The sequence below is a fragment of the Neoarius graeffei genome, chromosome 1 (assembly GCF_027579695.1).
Source record: "Neoarius graeffei isolate fNeoGra1 chromosome 1, fNeoGra1.pri, whole genome shotgun sequence".
Taxonomy (NCBI): Eukaryota; Metazoa; Chordata; class Actinopteri; order Siluriformes; family Ariidae; genus Neoarius; species Neoarius graeffei.
In genome coordinates, this window is record NC_083569.1 from 32669538 (window position 1) to 32687597 (window position 18060).

The 18060-nt window shown below is 42.8% G+C and overlaps 1 protein-coding gene across 1 annotated transcript in view; it reads right to left on the reverse strand.

Moving 5' to 3' along the window:
• Positions 1-861: 861 nt before the first annotated feature.
• The window catches only part of ap1g2 (adaptor related protein complex 1 subunit gamma 2), a 50650-nt gene continuing 33451 nt past the window's right edge, over positions 862-18060 (reverse strand). Inside the window, exons 15-22 of the mRNA XM_060931065.1 lie at positions 7750-7839; positions 7526-7653; positions 7277-7381; positions 6982-7129; positions 6750-6900; positions 4638-4789; positions 2006-2104; positions 862-1907 (exon numbers count right to left, since the gene is read on the reverse strand). Of these exons, the coding sequence (XP_060787048.1) occupies positions 1806-1907; positions 2006-2104; positions 4638-4789; positions 6750-6900; positions 6982-7129; positions 7277-7381; positions 7526-7653; positions 7750-7839 (975 nt within the window). The 3' untranslated portion in view covers positions 862-1805. The remainder of the gene's footprint in view (positions 1908-2005; positions 2105-4637; positions 4790-6749; positions 6901-6981; positions 7130-7276; positions 7382-7525; positions 7654-7749; positions 7840-18060) is intronic.

Genomic DNA, 18060 nt, shown 5'->3' on the forward strand with positions numbered 1-18060 from the left:
ATGGAGTGCAAAACTGTCTATGACAAATGCAGTCCTAAAGTTATCATGGCAATTATAGTTCTCAGCCATCACAGCAAAACTGTAAGTGTCCAGAGCCATCTTCCAAGTGTGTCTTTTGACTGCCCATATAGGGGACATCCTCCATAGGAGTAATGCAATGAGACTCTAGCCATATATAGGGCAACAGGATGGAACAGGCAGGTCCAAGAGCAGAAGAGGTCAGCATCACAGGTGTCCCAGAGCTTGATAATTTTGTGAATTTTAGATTAAAAAAAAAATTTTAACCAGTTTAAATTGAAATTTATTTTAACAAATTGGATAAGACAAAACTAAATGTCATACCAGTCAAAAAGATTCAGTGCTCTGACGTGGAGTTTGGCATAGAAGTCAAGGTATGGTTCACAAGTAAACAGCAATGCTGTGACATATCTGTTTAACTTAGCAGTATATAATTTGAAGTTGAGGTGTTGGAAGCAGGAAAAATGGGCAAGCATAAGGCTCTGAGCATCTTGTATAAGGGCCAAATTATGATGGATAGATGACTGGGTCTGAGCATCTCTGAAATGGCACATCTTGTAGGGTGTTCCTAGTATGCAGTGGTTAGTACCTACCAAAAATGGTCCAAGGAAGGACAACCGGTGAACCAGCAACGGGATCATGGGTGTCAAAGGCTCATTCATTCACATGGGTCATGAAGGTTAGCCCATATGGTCTAGTCCCACAGAAGAGCTACTGTAGCACAAACTGTTGAAAAACTTAATGCTGACATCTTTCTGTTGGAGCCAGCATTATCAGCATTAATTTTTTCAGCAGTTTGTACTACAGTAGCCAAGACAACCAAAAATGCAAACCGAAACAGGGTTCTTTTTTTGTTTTGTTTTTAATTTTAAATTGAAATGAATTAATGCAATGTCCATGTTCATTATCCTAGACGATTTGCAAATAACCTGAACATGTATCAGACAGTCTGGTATGGCTTCAGTGTAAAATGGAAAAAAATATATAATAATAATAAAAAATGTATTTATTGATGGGGGGAAAAAAAAAAGAATTTTAATGCAATTTTGAATGCTCCAGTTCAAACTTGAAAGGTGCAAAAGGTACCCCTCCAGATAACTGCATCTGGAAACAAATGGTTTACTTAGCCAGACACCCATGCCTTAGTTAGTTGGGATTGGTCTGGCACAGGTTTAATTGTATGCATGTTACACTAAACTAATAATCGTGTTTTGAAATCACTAGGGTTTCCACAGACTTCAATACAAATATAGCAGAATAGCTGCTATATAACTGGCTGTGTTGGGAAAAAACTCGCTTACATTTCTACTGATTATATTTTCATCTTAGGATAGTCAAGTAGAGAATTAAAAAAAACAAGTTAATTGGACAAAATTGTCACCCAACCACTGGTAGTTTTGTCAATCAACTGGACCACAAACCCAAGAGGTCAAGCTAAACACTGGACTGGATTTCCATCTAGCCATTCCATTTCATGTGAACAGTTTTATTTTAGTTGTTCATTTACCAAAACAACCCCCACAAAATTAAAAAAAAAAAAAAAAAAAGGTGTCTATTTGAACATATTTAACCCCTAGTTACTTTGTGTGTAAATGTTTGCATTTTAGGAGCTGTCTGAAGAAAATCTGCACTAATGCTTCACTGTACTTGCCAAGGTAATAATAACGTACCATAGATATTCATCAGATATACACAGGAGTTCTTTGTACATCAATAACCATAACTAGAAACAAACTGTAATTCTCTTCAAGATCTGATACTGTATAAGACCCAGGCAAATGCCACAGTCAGTTCCAAGCAGGGCTTGGGAAGGAGTCAATCTGTAGCATTTCCTGACAGACTGTGTCCTGATGGGAGTAGGATACCCGAACCCGCATCTTTAGGCTTGCCTGTAAGCAGAGACAAAATGGTATACATACATTAAAGCAGGCTGATTTCAAGCAGCATTCAACATGTAAAAATAAAAGCAATCTGTTTAATAACTGACCTTATTGGTACTGTTGAGTAAAACAGTCTGTGTGACTGTACCTCCATTTTGTGCTGGAATCACATCACCACTTGGAGCCTTCATCTGAAGCTGTACGCTCTATAGAAGAAACCTATTAAGATCCCATTCTCTGAAGAATTTCGCAAAGTTAAGAAACTGTAGTAACTAAAAGCATAGACCAAGGCTGTTGCACCTACCCTGTTTACTAAAATCTGTTCCAGTTAGATTTCCTTTTAATATGCTGAGTTCACAGTTCAGTGATTTAGAGCAGATCAGATGTTTTCACAGCGATACAAGCACTTCCTTTCACATCATTTTGTTGCATGCAAATCATACAACTGTCCTCATCCATGTTAACAGTGGTTCAGTTTGTTACTGGAGAGAATAAAGACCCCTGATTTTAAGAGGACCAGGGTTCAGTAGTTTGGTGAAGTGAGCACAACTAAATTTAGTTTATTTTTCAATGTTTGACTTGCGTACAGATATGGCATGGAAGCTGCGGCTACTCGATTTGCAGTGGTATTCACACTCCATAGCAAAACCACACAGTACATGGCAGAGGTCCACTTTAGAGGGTAATCATCTGCAAATAACAGTGATGTTGCATTTAGTCCCCTATACCGAAACCCTCTCCCACCTTGGCTGCATCTTGATACCTTAATGTCCCTGAAACCCTCAAAAACAGGATGGATGAGGAGGGGGGAAAAAAAAAAAAAAAACCTTGACAAAAGTCATCACTCACCTTAAATGGTTTCAATTTAACACCAAGAATGAGGAAACAACTTGTAATTCATTTATACAGAGACTGGATTGTACAAACCACAGAAACTAAAAACCCAGATAGCCTGTAATCCTTCAGTACCTCCAAAAACAAACGTTAAGGCACACAATCATCGGCCATCTCCAAACCTACAAAACGCATACAGACTGCATTATCATATTCCCATGATCACTCACAAAGCTGGGCAAGAGTAAAGAACTAATCCACCATTCTTCCTGAATCCAAGAATGCCTAAAAGGTTCAACTATCAGACAGTCTCCTCTCCAGTACCTTTGCAGAGACTTTTCCTAGAATGTCACGTGTAACTTATACAGTAACTGGAGCACACAATCTGGTTCCCTTTTTAAAAACAGGGACCACAATACCATTTTGCCAGTCCAAAGACACTGCCCAGATCTCCATGCAACACTGAAGATGTACATTTAAAAACAACCCACACCACCTCGACCTTGTCAGGTGCCTTTAAATTCAACAGCCAAATCTCATCCACTCCTGCACCCTTGTCACTGTGAAGGTGCCTCAGCCACAGAGACCGACTGCCCCTGTGGGATGACATATCCACTGGGTTGAGTTCCTCTTCTTCAAACTGCTCCTTCCTGTTCAAGGATATCTTCACCAGGTGTCAACACACTCCCACAACACTTGCTCAACAGAGCTCATGCAGTCTTGTCTTCTACCCTGAGGTGTTGTGTGGTTTTGAGGCCATCTCAAAGGTTTTCCCCCGCCATGGCCTGTCCAAACTCCTCCCATGCCCAAGCTTTCATTGCTTCCACAACTGCTTTTGCTGTATCCTTTTTAGCTTGCCTATACTTCTCAGCTGAATCAGGACAGCCTTGAACAGTACTCAGAAGGCCTCCTCTTTCAACTTGACAGCTTCCCCCATCACCAGTATCCACTAGCCAATATTAGGATCATTACCATGGCAGGAATTGACAGCCTTCTGTCCACAGCTTCTTGTGGCTGCCTCGATGACTGAAGACTTGAACATGGCACCCACTATCCCCACCGACCAAAATGGGAAGGTTCTTCTGGTTTTACCATGCAAATCTGCTCAATACCCTGTGCTACAAATAACAAATCTATCTAACCAAATGCTGATCAGTTCACAGCTGTGCCCCCTTTGAGCTTTGGCCCAGGGTGCTCAGATACCAAGTATACTTATCAGCAACCTTTAGTTTGAGAAAACTGCTTTTTGACTTTGTGGCAAGTCTACTAATATTTCACAGCTTGGACTCAGATTCACATTCCCAATTCCAGTTTCCATCCAAGGATCTAGACTATCTAAGATTGCCCTTCCATTGCATGTCTGGCACACAAATGGCACCTCTGACCATTCAGCTTGCCTAAACCTAATCTGGGCAGGGTACAGATTTGTCTTTAGGATTGCTCATTGTCAGACCTTTCTCCTCAAATCTGTTCACCAAGGGTGGTCCAGCTAAGAGCATCAAGTTCCTGATGACATAGCCAATCGGTCCAAGTGTAGATGTAGAATTATTCGTAATCTTGGCACATTATTAACTGGTAGTTAACATCTATAGTATTCTATATTTTCTGTAATTTAAATACACCTGCATGATTCATTGAGGCAAAAGAACCCTTTGTATGAGAACTAATAAGAAGTGTCCATCATAGTACATGCTCCCAAATTCTTGACTAAATCAAAGACCACTTACACATCCAAATAATTTGATGCCCTTAAGTGCTGAAACCAAACAATCCACATGGAAAAAAAAAAATGGGTCACAAAAATCAACCTCTGGATTTTACCAAACTAGGTATGAATAAGGTATTTAGGTAGAAACTATGTATTTAAAAGTCTAAGATACAGGTTTTAAAAAAAAAAATCCAAACCTTAGGTACTGCTGCTTGTAGGGTAAAGTTGGTGACATGACTCTGCGTGGAGTTAGAAGCAGTGAAAGTGACTGTGATGCCAGTCTCTGTCTGTCTGTCACACTGTAGTTTCAGGCTCACTCCTCCCACATCATAAACCGTCACAGTAGGAGCTACAAAACACATCCCAAAAAGAAGACAGCCCAAATCTTTACAACCAACTGGCTAACAAAAATGTACCTTTCACCAAGCCATGTTAAATATTTCCTGCAATTAATGTGTTCACAATCTTTAGAAGCAGGTCTTCACATTTATGCTACAATTTGGCTAATTTAGTCTATAATTTCAATATTTTCCTACATGCATGCTCACCACGGGCGATTGCTCTAAGACAACGAGGGAGGCTCATCCTCCTCTAAAAATGACGAACATCGTGTAGGATGAATTGCGCTAGGCTTATGTTATAGCCGACCTTATAACATTGCTATTTCAGATCCAGAATCATAGAAATATGTGCTCAACCCAACTACAGTGCGAAATCATTTCGTTATAACTTTCCCCAGTTCGCCTAATGTGTGCGTGAGTTTTTCCCCCTCGTGACAGCGCGATGCAGCCCAGCCTCAGTGGACTTCAATGGCATTTGGGAGCTATGCGCTTTTCAATCTCAAAATGCAAGACGGTTATTGGACAAATACTGCGAAAACGCCCGCCCACGGACTCCCAGCCTCACAGTGGGAGGGACATGGCAAAGCTTTCTGCAAGGAGACTGGTGATTGGTGAAAGCGGCCGGATATTTTCTTTGATTGACAGCTCGTTTCAAATATAGACAGGCAGCGGTGAATTTCAGTTCAGTCCCATGCGGATTCGCAAGTGGTGTGGTGTATTGTAAGAGATCAGCTTACATTTCGATTTCAATCATTACATACGGTTTCTACCAGCTTTTTTAGTTTGTATATATTTTCATTGTAAATAAAGTGTAAACATAGTGTTGTCAAGTTTGCTATCTTAGTTCCAGAAATTTCGTTTATTTGAGTGACTGAACTTGAACTTGAGGGGGCTAGTCAGCTAGCAAGAAAGCTGCGCACGGATGCCAAGCATTGTTGATTTAATTTTGGCGAAGCCATTTGCCAGTCTTCCTTTCGAGGAAAAAATTAAAATTAAAGAGCAGGGTAGACCAACGCCTCAAATTGACTTGGTGAAAAAGGTAGGGAATAACACTCGTTCCTTTCAGCTCTCCTGGTACGAGAAAGTGAATTGGCTAACAGCAAGTGACCCACATCAACAACAGTAAATAGGCTACTTTAGTAATATGCCATGGATGGACCAAAAATATAGAATCTATTTAAAATGTTTATGCTGAGTATATTATATTGGAATATATATATTTCTCTGGATATGAATTAAACACAGCTACAATTTGGAAAACATTTTTAAACAAAAACACAGCCGAGAACATTTCACACTACAGACCTGGATTAAAAGTGAAGGGTTATCAAAATTGTCAATAAAACATTTCAGTCAAAATAAGTAAAATATAGGGAAAGTGTCATTGAATGAAATGTGTGGCACCCAGCTCCATGTTTGGCTCCCCAAGGTCAGTGCTTGTGCCTATTCCAGAACACTCTGCTGTTACTGCTGAGGTTCCTGACAAAGAGCTGCTTTCAATAATGATCAATTTTTAAACAACATGCCACAATTTTAAAATATAAAATGTTAAAATATACCCCCCCAACACCACCGTCATGTATATTGGACAGTAGGCTAATGGGCCAGAAGAACCTGTAATTTCACAGTTTGTGACCCTGCCAACAATCAGCCAGATCAGAGGCAAGAGTATGGGCAAAATTGATGTTTTTTCTTTTAAAATCTGGAAATATCATAACCGACCAGCCTCCCCTGTTTGAAAGACTACCAGCCGCCACTGATGCTCACTGTATCTTTGCATGTTTTTCCCTGAAATTTAAACCCTGTTCCATGTAGGAATATAGTCTTAAACTACTGTAAGTAAAGAAGAATTTGAAATTTATAAAAGCATTGACTTAAATAAAACTGCATGTTACGGGGAGAGGGGGATAATAATAATAATAATAATAATAATAATAATAATAATAATAATAATAATAGTAAAAGTACCAGGAGTTGACTCTATGCCTCCAAGCAAATCCAGCAGGTTTCCGCTGGCACTTGAATTGGTAGAAGTGGACATCGTGTTGATGTTTACAGTACCGGTACCTTCCTTGAGAGATGAATCAGTTTCACTCAGCAAGTTCAAAAGATCACACACCTGAAACCCAGGGTTCATTTCAGTCCTGTGGTCCACCAAGGGTAGCTACAAGTCAGTAAGTTACAACTCGATTTGAAATACCTGATTTGCTGGCTCCAGAGATAAAACGGACACTCCTGCAAGTTGCTTGGGCTGGTTAGGCTCCTTAGTAGATTCTCTGATTAGCTCTCCATTGGCAGAACCAGGCAAGTTCTTATCAACTACTGGCATCCTCTCCAACACAGCAGCCCTGTCCAGATGACGGACAAATAATATGCATTATATTCTATTATACTCATACAATAGGTCATACAGCATAGAATGCTACACCATACTGGCAGACATACAATGCATGCAGTTATCAATGAACTTGAATGTTGATCATACAGTATAAGACCTTATGTGGTCATATTTTTTGAAGAGGGCGTTGTATTCCACTGCTCTTTGCTGAAGCTCCAGATCAATGCAGCTGCTGTAGATGCTAACTATACTCCTGATTCGGCTATTGTGGAGGGGGTGGAGAGAGAGAGAGAAAAAAATACTTTAATCAGTATAACTACCTTTGCTTTCTCACTCACCTCTATGATGTTCCATCAGTAATAATGAATCTGTCTGTAATAGTAGTTTAAGAAAATCTGACTCTTACTCCACATTGGTTTTGATGCGGGTACTCAGCTTCATGATGGCAGTTAGGGCAAAACCTCTCGTTGTGGGAGAGGACATATGTGACTGTAAGACTGTTTCCAAGGCATCAAGGACATCATCCTCTGTTACCTTGTGCCAAAGAACAAAGGTGGACACAAAAGACTCCGGTAAACTTTTTCTAAAGAAACTAATAAAAAGACACAGGACAAAGACACACTACTCTACCTGCATAGGTTCGATGTCATCACACTCTCCTTTCAGCAGCAAATCACCATACTCCCCTATACACCAGCAGGCTACTTGAACCAGGGATTGCTGAAAGAGAACAAGCACAGATGTCACACATACACAAATTACTTGTCTTAGGTAGAAACTGAAGCATGCATTTATATAGGGTTTGACAGTTAACCACCAGTAATTAGTTGTAAACCAAGTTAGCCAGGTAAATTATACACCGATAGATTTTTATTAATGAATTCAATACAATTTTATTGAAGTGGTGAATCATTAATTATTTAACTCAAAACACTGTCCATTTAACCATTTGACAATAGACACTGTCGCAAAGCAGCTTTACAGAATTATGACTTTAAACATGAGCTAATTTTATCCCTAATCTATCCCCAATGAGCATGCCTGTGGCAACAGCGGCAAGGAAAAACTCCCTCAGATGACATGAGGAAGAAACCTTGAGAGGAACCAGACTCAAAAGGGAACCCATCCTCATTTGGGTGAGAACAGATAACATTTTTAACAGTTTTAACATTAAGTCTGTTTCGCTGATGTTATAAACTGTTCACTGATGGAAACTTGAGTGCAAAACTGTTCATGACAACTACAGTCCTAAAAAGTTAGCAAGTCAACTGTAGTCCTCAGCCATAAAAGCATTACTGTAAGTGTCCAGAGCATCCTCCAGGTGTGACTTTCAACTGTCCACATGGGGCCGTCCTCCACAGGAGCTATGTGATGAGACTCCAGCCAGACATAGGGCATCAGGATGGATCAGGCAGGTCCGAGGAGCAGAAGAGGAGCATCTTGATCTCAGGATTGACATGTAACTCAGAGGGACAGACGGAGCGTGAGTGGGACAGGTTGTGAGGTATGCCCAATGTCACCTGATGAGTAGGAACAGTATACATTTTGCACTGAGTGCAAGCAGGGACTCTGGCAAAACTAACTACAACAGCATAACTAAAGGGGAGAGCCAGAAGGTAACACAGGCATGAGGGAGCCCCGGGACATAAAGCAGCCAGCCACTACACCATCAACAAACTTGAGTGAGTGGGGGCTGATAGCATCCATACATCCCAGTTTACCAAAACACTATGTCTGAGAACCCTCCAAATCGACTCTTACCTCAAGGAGGCTGGGAGTCCGTGGGCGGGCGTTTTCGCAGTATTTGTCCAATTTTTTCCGGGCGGCACGGTGGTGTAGTGGTTAGCACGGTCACCTCACAGCAAGAAGGTTCTGGGTTCGAACCCAGCGGCCGGCGAGGGCCTTTCTGTGTGGAGTTTGCATGTTCTCCCCGTGTCTGTGTGGGTTTCCTCCGGGTGCTCCGGTTTCCCCCACAGTCCAAAGACATGTAGTTAGGTTGACATGGGGCGGCCTTGGGCTGAGGTGCCCTTGAGCAAGGTACCTGACCCCTGACTGCTCCCCGGGCGCTCTGGTGTGGCTGCCCACTGCTCTGGGTGTGTGCGTGTGTGTTCACTGCTTCAGATGGGTTAAATGCAGAGGATGAATTTCACTGTGCTTGAAGTGTGCATGTGACAAAGGTTTCTTCTTCTTCAAACACTATTAACCAAAGGTTTGGCGAAACGGATATGTTTTCAGCCTTGACTTAAATGCTGAGACTGTGTCTATTTCTCGAACACTACTTAGAAGGCTGTTCCATAACTGTGGGGCTTTGTAAGAAAAGGCTCTGCCTCCTGATATAACCTTCACTATATGATGTACCAGCAGATAGCCTGCACCTTTTGATCTAAGTCAGTGTGGTGGGTCATAAAGGACCAGAAGTTTGCTCAGGTACTGTGGCGCAAGACCATTCAGTGCTTTAAAAGGTCAACAGTAGTATTTTATTAAACAATACGAAATTTGATTGGGAGCCAATGCAGTGTGAATATGATGGGGTGGTCATATTTTCTGGTTCTAGTAAGGACTCTTGCTGCTGCGTTTTGAACAAACTGGAGCTTGTTTATGCACTTACTGGAACATCAAGACATTACAATAATCCAACCTGGAGGTAACAAAAGCATGAACTAGTTTTTCTGCATCATGTAGTGACATTACATTTCTTATCTTAGCAATATTTCTGAGATGAAAGAAAGTTATCCAGGTAATGTTATCGACAGGAGTTTCAAATGAAAGACTGGGGTCAATAATCACCCCGACATCTTTTAGTGCTGCACGTGAAGAAACAGAAAAGCCATCCAGAGTTACTGTGTAATCAGAAAACCTACTTCTAGCTGCATGTGGTCCAAGTATAAGTACTTCTGTCTTGTTACAGTTAAGCAGAAGGAAGTTAATAAGCATCCAGTGTCTAATGTCCTTTACACATTCAATTCTATTAAGCTGGTGTGTTTCATGTGGTTTTGCAGAAACCTACAACTGTGTCTCATCAGCTTAACAGTGGAAACTATTACCATGCTTACGAATATCATCACCCAGAGGTAACATGTATAAAGGAGAAAAAAAAAAATGCAGTGGGCCTAAGACATAACCTTGTGGAACGCCAAACTTTACCTCACAGGGCTCGAAATTCGCGGTGGTCCGGTCGCCCAAGGCGACTTAATTTGTCATTTGGCGGGTAATTCCTGTCACTAGCCAGCCCGGCTGGCTAGTTGAAAATAAAAAATATATATGAAGCGAAGATTCAGACTAGGGCTGTGTGATATATCGAATATACTCGATATATCTCTGAAAATTCTGTGTGAGATACATAAAATTATTATATCGTAACTATCAAGTATTTTATGGTCATCTGCCGACTTGCGTTTGTTTCGTGTTTGTTTAAAACATTTTCCGGTGATTTTCTCCCTGTCCCTCAGGCAGTAATGTGAGAGGCTGCCTAAGGGTAAAAAAAACAATAACGTCACACACTCGCCAACCAATCCCGGGCGACATCTAGGTGCTGAAAGGAACTTGCAGAAAGATTTTCTAGTTTCAGTTTACAGCGCTGACTCAGTTCGTGCAATCACTGGTGTTGCATAGGCTACCGTGTAAGCGCCGTCAATTTCAGCGACAAATTAAAAATGGAAGCGGACGAATTGGTTCCTAAAAGAACTAGTAAGGGGTCAGTCATCTGGCATTTTTTTGGATATCGCGAGAACGTGGAACAGCAAATGCCAGTTTGTAAAGTGTGCAAAAAAAAAAAAAAAACACTGTCATCACTAAAGGCAGCAGCACTACAAAAATGTTCCATCACCTGAAAACTCACCCGGTACAGTATGAAGAGTCTCTTAAACTCCGAACTACTTGCCCACGAGCTAAAACCCCCCACAAGCTAAACAAATGACCATAGCGGCCTCGTTCTCCAAAGCCACCCCATATGAGAAAACGAGTCAGAGATGGAGAGCTATAACGGATGCAATCGCTAACGTCATTGCCGAAGACATGATCCCAATTAGTATAGTGGAAAAACCAGGCTTCCAAAAATTACTAAACACACTCGATCCCAAACACGAGTTGCCTGGTCGCAGACATTTTACAGTGAAGGCAATACCGGAATTATACACATCTGAGAGGCAGAGCCAGAAAACATTCAGTTCAAAAGTGTGCAAAGAGAAAAATTATGTTTTGCAGATCTCTCTCTTCTCTCCCTCAATCTCTCTATTGTGAATGTTCCAGTGGTTCTCAGTAGTCAGGTTAATAGCTTGGAGATCTACCTCTATTTTTTTTTAAATAATTTAATGAAAGCGCACTTTTCTTACTTAGGCTAAATGTCTCTCAGTGTTGAGCTTGCACTTTATTGATTTGAGCTCTGAGCAGCTTTGTATTGTATTGTCCCTTTGTTGCAATTTTCAAGATTGTTTTTTCAGTTTGTGTGACATCTTTGTTGAATAAAAATAGTCTTATTTCAACTCAATTGTGATTAATCACGAACATGAAAATTTAAAATGTGTTGCTGAAAACCACCTGTAAAGTTAACCAAGAATGTTATTTAATCTGCAGGGATTGTAGTGAAAACAGTAAAGAGTAAAAGTTAGATTTCATGGGGTCCTTTAGAGGAGATTTCAATATATCGTATATCGTGAAATGGAGAAAATGTATCGGGATATTCTTTTTTTTCCCCCATATCGCACAGCCCTAATTCAGACACACCATCAATGAAAGCCGCCACATATTAAGCGCGTGCCGTGTCTGTGTTAATCGATGTGTTTATTGGCAGGACGGAAAATACCGAAGAATTCCGAATCACATCGTGTACGAGTCAGGCTGTCGGTTTTTTCACTACTGCGGATGCATATAACGCATCTCGTTGAATATCGCGGTAATCACGTTATCAAATTCAATAGATGTGGCCATGTTATCGCCCATTTAAACATGTGTTTTTGTTGTTGTTTACATCTACATCTGCCAAAGCTACGTTGCGATGTGGAATTTTACAGAAACCGCCAGAGACAGGGACAAAGCGACCTCGGTCTGAAGAGGAGAAAAAGGCCGCCGATAAAGCGTATGAGAAGGAGAAATGACAAAGGACTTATAAGCAAACGTGGGAGCAGGGTAGGCCTTGGCTGCGATACGATTTTTATGGAATAATTAATTTTTTTCAAGTTGATTCCTAGTCAATATGAAGCTCCTAATGCTTTCTCTCTCATAAATGGTTAAATACAGAAAGCATGTTTGACATATTTTGGGTGCTATAGTCAAGATAGTAAGTATATTTGTTTTGAATACTCATACACCAAGTTGCCAAGTTTTCCCAATATATTATTATTTGTTGATATTATATTATATTATGGTGCTCTGTGTTGTTCTCATTTATGTATTTAACAACAGTATCAAAATACTCAGGTCTTGAAATAAATGCACAGTCATGAACAATGGTAACTACTCTCTTTTTTGTTATTTTTGACAGAAGTAAAATTCATACATGAACAAATTTTGGCTAGTTGATTCTGTTTGGCTAGTTACTTTGGAAAGTAACTAGTCCAGCTGGCTGGTGAAAAAAAATATGAATTTCTAGGCCTGACCTCAGTACGTTTAGGAAAAAAAAAAATCAAAATCACCATTTACATCAACATACTGATACCGATCAGTTAAAAAAAGCTTAGCCAGGAGCGGGCTGTTCCCTTAACTCCCACAACATTTTCTCATCTCATCTCATCATCTCTAGCCGCTTTATCCTGTTCTACAGGGTCGCAGGCAAGCTGGAGCCTATCCCAGCTGACTTCGGGCGAAAGGCGGGGTACACCCTGGACAAGTCGCCAGGCCATCACAGGGCTGACACATCGACACAGACAACCATTCACACTCACATTCACACCTATGGTCAATTTAGAGTCACCAGTTAGCCTAACCTGCATGTCTTTGGACTGTGGGGGAAACCGGAGCACCCGGAGGAAACCCACGCGGACACGGGGAGAACATGCAAACTCCGCACAGAAAGGCCCTCGCCGGCCACGGGGCTCGAACCCGGACCTTCTTGCTGTGAAGCGACAGCGCTAACCACTACACCACCGTGCCACCCACAACATTTTCTAGTCTAGCCAAAAAAATGGAACGATCAATGGTATCAAATGCTGCACTAAGGTCAAGCAAGACAAGCAGAGAGGCACAGCCCTGATCAGATGCCAACAGCAGGTCATTTACTACTTTAACCATTGCTGTCTCTGTGCTATGATGAGGTCTAAATCCTGACTGATACATTTCATGAATGTTATTCCTATGTAAATACAGTGGTATGCAAAAGTTTGGGCACCCCTGGTCAAAATTGCTGTTACTGTGAACAGTTAAGCAAGTTGAAGATGAAATGATCTCCAAAAGGCATAAAGTTAAAGATGACTCATTCCCTTTATATTTTAAGCAAAAACATTTTTTATTTTCATCTTTTACATTTTCAAAATGACAAAGGAAAAGGGCCCGAAGCAAAAGTTTGGGCACCCTGCATGGTTAGTACCTAGTAACAACCCCTTTGGCAAGTATCACTGCTTGTAAACACTTTTTGTAGTCAGCTAATAATCTTTCAGTTCTTACCTGGGGGATTTTCACACATTCGTCCTTGCAAAAGGCTTCCAGTTCTACAAGTTTCTTGGGCTGTCTTGCATGCACTGCTCTTTTGAGATCTAGCCACAGATTTTCAATGATGTTTAAGTCAGAGGACTGTGAGGGCCATGGCAAAACCTTCAGCTTGTGCCTCTTGAGGTATTCCATTGTAGATTTTGAGGTTTGTTTTGGATCATCGTCTTATTGTAGGACCCATCCTCTTTTTAACTTCAACTTTTAGATTAGATTAGATAAAACTTAATTTCCCTGAGGGAACCCTCCCAAATGGATCAATAAAGATTCCAGCAGCATCATTACAGATAAACAGAGAAAAGAAACAGAGAAAAACTTCTAGATAAATTAAGTATTTACATATACTGTACAAATATAAAAAGAATAAGATATGGGAAAGAGAGGAAGGGGGGAGAGAGAGGAGAGGGGAAAAAAGGGAAGGGGGCAGCAGGAGAGATATTGCACTTTATATTGCACATTGTCTGGTATTGCTTATTGTTAGGCTAGGCTACTGCTCCTTCCCGTCCTCTGTCCTCCTGTTACCCCCTCCTCCCCCCCAGAGAGGAGTTGTACAGTCTGATGGCGTGAGGGACAAAGGAGCTTTTGAGTCTGTTCGTCCTGCACTTGGGAAGGAGCATTCTGTCACTGTACAGGCTCCTCTGGTTGCTGATGACTGTGTGCAGAGGGTGACTGGCATCGTCCATAGACCTCTTCTCTGCCACCATCACCAGAGAGTCCAGCTTCATGCCGACCACAGAGCCGGCCCGCCTGATCAGTTTGTCCAGCCTGGATGTGTCCTTCTTGGATGTGCTGCCCCCCCAGCACACCACAGTGTAAAACAGGACACTGGCGACCACAGACTGATAGAACATCCACAGGAGTTTCCTGCAGATGTTAAAGGACCGCAGCCTCCTAAGGAAGTATAGCCTGCTTGGTCCCTTCCTGTATAAGTGTTTGGTGTTGCAAGTCCAGTCCAGCTTGCTATCCAGCCACAGCCCGAGGTACTTATAGGAATCCACAGCCTCCACCTCAACTCCCTCGATCAGAACTGGTCGTGACCTTGGTCTGGACCTCCGAAAGTCAATGACCAGCTCCTTGGTCTTCGAGGTGTTGAGCTGCAAATGGTTCCTGTTGCACCACACAGCAAAGTCCTATACCAGGCTCCTATACTCCTTCTCTCTGTCATCACTGATACACCCAACAATGGCTCTATCATCGGCAAACTTCTGAATGTGACACAGCTCAGAGTTGTAGCAGAAGTCGGTGGTGTACAGGGTGAAGAGAAGAGGGGCCAGCACTGTGCCCTGGGGTGCTCCGGTGCTGCTAATCACAGTGTCAGACGTGATGTCCTTCAGCTTGACGTAATGCAGCCTGTCAGTGAGGTAGCTGGAGATCCAGGTGACCGGGCAGGAGTCCACTCGCATCCTGTTCAGTTTGTCCTGAAGCAATAGGGGCTGGATGGTGTTGAAGGCACTTGAGAAGTCCAAGAAGAGGATCCTCACTGTGCCATTTCCCTTATCCAGATGCAAATGGGCTCGGTGTAGCAGGTAGAGGATGGCGTCTTCCACACCAACACCTGCCCAGTACGCAAACTGCAGTCCTGGGCATGTTGTACCTGGGGTCTGAGGAGGGTGAGGAAGAGCCGCTCCAACGTCTTCATCAGATGTGAAGTGAGCGCCACCGGTTGGAAGTTGTTCAGCTCGCTGGGCCGATTCTTTCTGGGAACTGGAACGATACATGAGGTCTTCCAGAGGGTGGGCACTCTCCCCAGCTGCAGGCTGAGGTTGAAGATGTGTTAGAGTGGTTCACCCTGTTCAGCAGCGCAGGTCTTTAGTAGTCAGGGACACACCTTGCCGGGCCTGCTGCTTTCCTGGGGTGAAGCTTCCTCAGTTGACCTCTGACCTGGTCTGCAGTAATGCATGGAGGAGTCTATGTTGAGGTGGGGGAGGAGGCTGCTGTGACGGCTGGGAGGAGGTGTGTTGAGGGAAGAAGGAGAGATTGCTGCAGTGAGGGAGAGGGTGGGGGGGACGTGGGCTGGTTGAACCGACTGAAAAAGTCAGTCAGTCATTCAACTCATTCGCCCTCTCCACTGTCCCCTCAATGATTCAGGTCTTTGTATTGTGGCCTGTGATGGTTTTCACACCTTCCCAGACCTCCCTCATGCTGTTCTCCTTCCGCTTCTGCTCCACCTTTTTCCTGTAGCTGTCCTTAGCTTCCCTCACACAGCATTTCACCTCCTGCTGTCCTGCTTTCATTGCCTCCCTATCCCTGCTCCTGAAGGTGGCCTTCTTCCTGTTGAGGACAGCTTTGACTTCTTGTGTTACCCATGACTTGTTATTAGGGTAACACCGTACAGTCTTAGCGGGGGAGACCACGTCTGCACAGAAGTTAAGGTAATCTGTCAGACAGTGTGTCAGCCCCTCTATGTCCTCACAGTGTGGGCTAAGCAGCACATCCCAGTCCGTGATGTCATAACAGTCCCTGAGGGCATCTTCCATTTCAGGGGAACACCTCCTGATGGAGCTAGTTGTTGCAGGCTGCCTTTGAACCAGGGGGGTGTACTTCGGCTGTAGAAGAACCAGGTTGTGGTCAGGCTTCCCTAGTGGGGGGAGGGGTGTGACTCTGTATGCATCCCTCACATTAGCATACAGCAAGTCAATTGTCCTGTTGTTCCTTGTTGGACAATCCACAGCCTGTTAAAAAACAGCCAAAGTAGAGTCCAAAGTAGCATGATTAAAGTCCCCAGAAATGATGATAAATGCCTCAGGGTGCTGTGTCTGCAGCCTTGCTGTGACTGAGTGAATCCTCTCACATGCAGCGGCTGCGTCTGCCCTCGGAGGGAGGTAAACACAGATGGTGATCACGTGACTGAACTCCCTCGGCAGATAATATGGCCGCAGGCTAACGGTTAGCAGCTCCAAGCCCGGGGAACATAAAACTGTCTTTACGGAGATATGTCCCGGGTTACACCAGTGGTTGTTCACATCAATGATGAGTCCCCCACCTTTGCTTTTCCCGCATGTGTTAGTGTCTCTGTCGGCTCTCACAGCAGTGAATCCCCGCAGGTCCACGTTAGCATCCAGTACAAGGTGTGTTAGCCATGTCTCCGTAAAGATAAATAAGCTGCTCTCCCAGTAAAGCCGCTGGTTGTTCAGAGCGGAAAGCTCATTGACTTTATTCAGCAGCGACTTCACATTCCCCATGATAACGGAGGGTTTGTAGCACTGCTGGTTGTCTGCTAGCCTAGCCTTTAGCTTAACTCCAGCCTTGCAGCCCCTGGGTTTCCTCAGCTCAGCCGGGATGGGGTGTCGTATCCTGGCTCATCCCATTGTTTTCAGGGTCAACAGCTCCTCTCTCGAATAAGTGAGAAAACTGGCTCCTGGTTGCGTGTTAAAGTTAAATATATCCATGTTATATAGTAAAATGCACTATGTCTTTGTAAGAAGAGCAGAAAAGTTAAAAAAGGTGGAGAAAAAAAAGAAAGAGGTTTAAAGAGCTAAAAACTACAGAGCTACTGGAGAGGCAGCCATCTCACACAGCGCCCATACGTATTAATATATGTACGTGATGTTTGCTTCCAGAATTTGCTGGTATTTATTTGAATCCATGCTTCCATCGACCAATGAAATGTGCCCTGTGCCACTGGCTGCAACACAACCCCAAAGCATGATCGATCCACACCCATGCTTCAGAGTTGGAGGTGTTCTTTTCCTGGAATTTGGCACCCTTTTTTCTCCAAACATACCTTTGCACATTGTGGCCCAAAAGTTCTATTTTGATTTCATCAGTTCACAGGACTTGTTTCCAAAATGCATCAGGCTTATTTAGATGTTCATTTGCAAACTTCAGACGCTGAATTTTGTGGCTAGGACGCAGGAAAGGTTTTCTTCTGATGACTCTCCCATGAAGGTCATATTTGTTCAGGTGTCTCTGCATAGTAGAACAGTGCACCACCACTCCAGGGTCTGCTAAATCTTTCTGAAGGTCTTTTGCAGTCAAACAGGGGTTTTTATTTGCCTTTATAGCAATCCAATGAGCAGTTCTTTCAGAAAGTTTTCCTCATCTTCCAGACCTCACCTTGATCTCCACTGTTTCTGTTAACTGCCATTTCTTAATAACATCACAATCTGAGGAAACAGCTACCTGAAAACACTTTGCTACGTTCTTGTAGCCTTCTCCTGCTTTGTGAGCATCAATTATTTTATTCAGAATGCGAGGGAGTTGCTTAGAGGAGCCCATGGCTGTTGATAAGTTTGAGGACAAGTTTGAGGAGTCAGAGAATTTATACAGCTTTGAAATCTGCATCATCTGACCTTTCCTAAC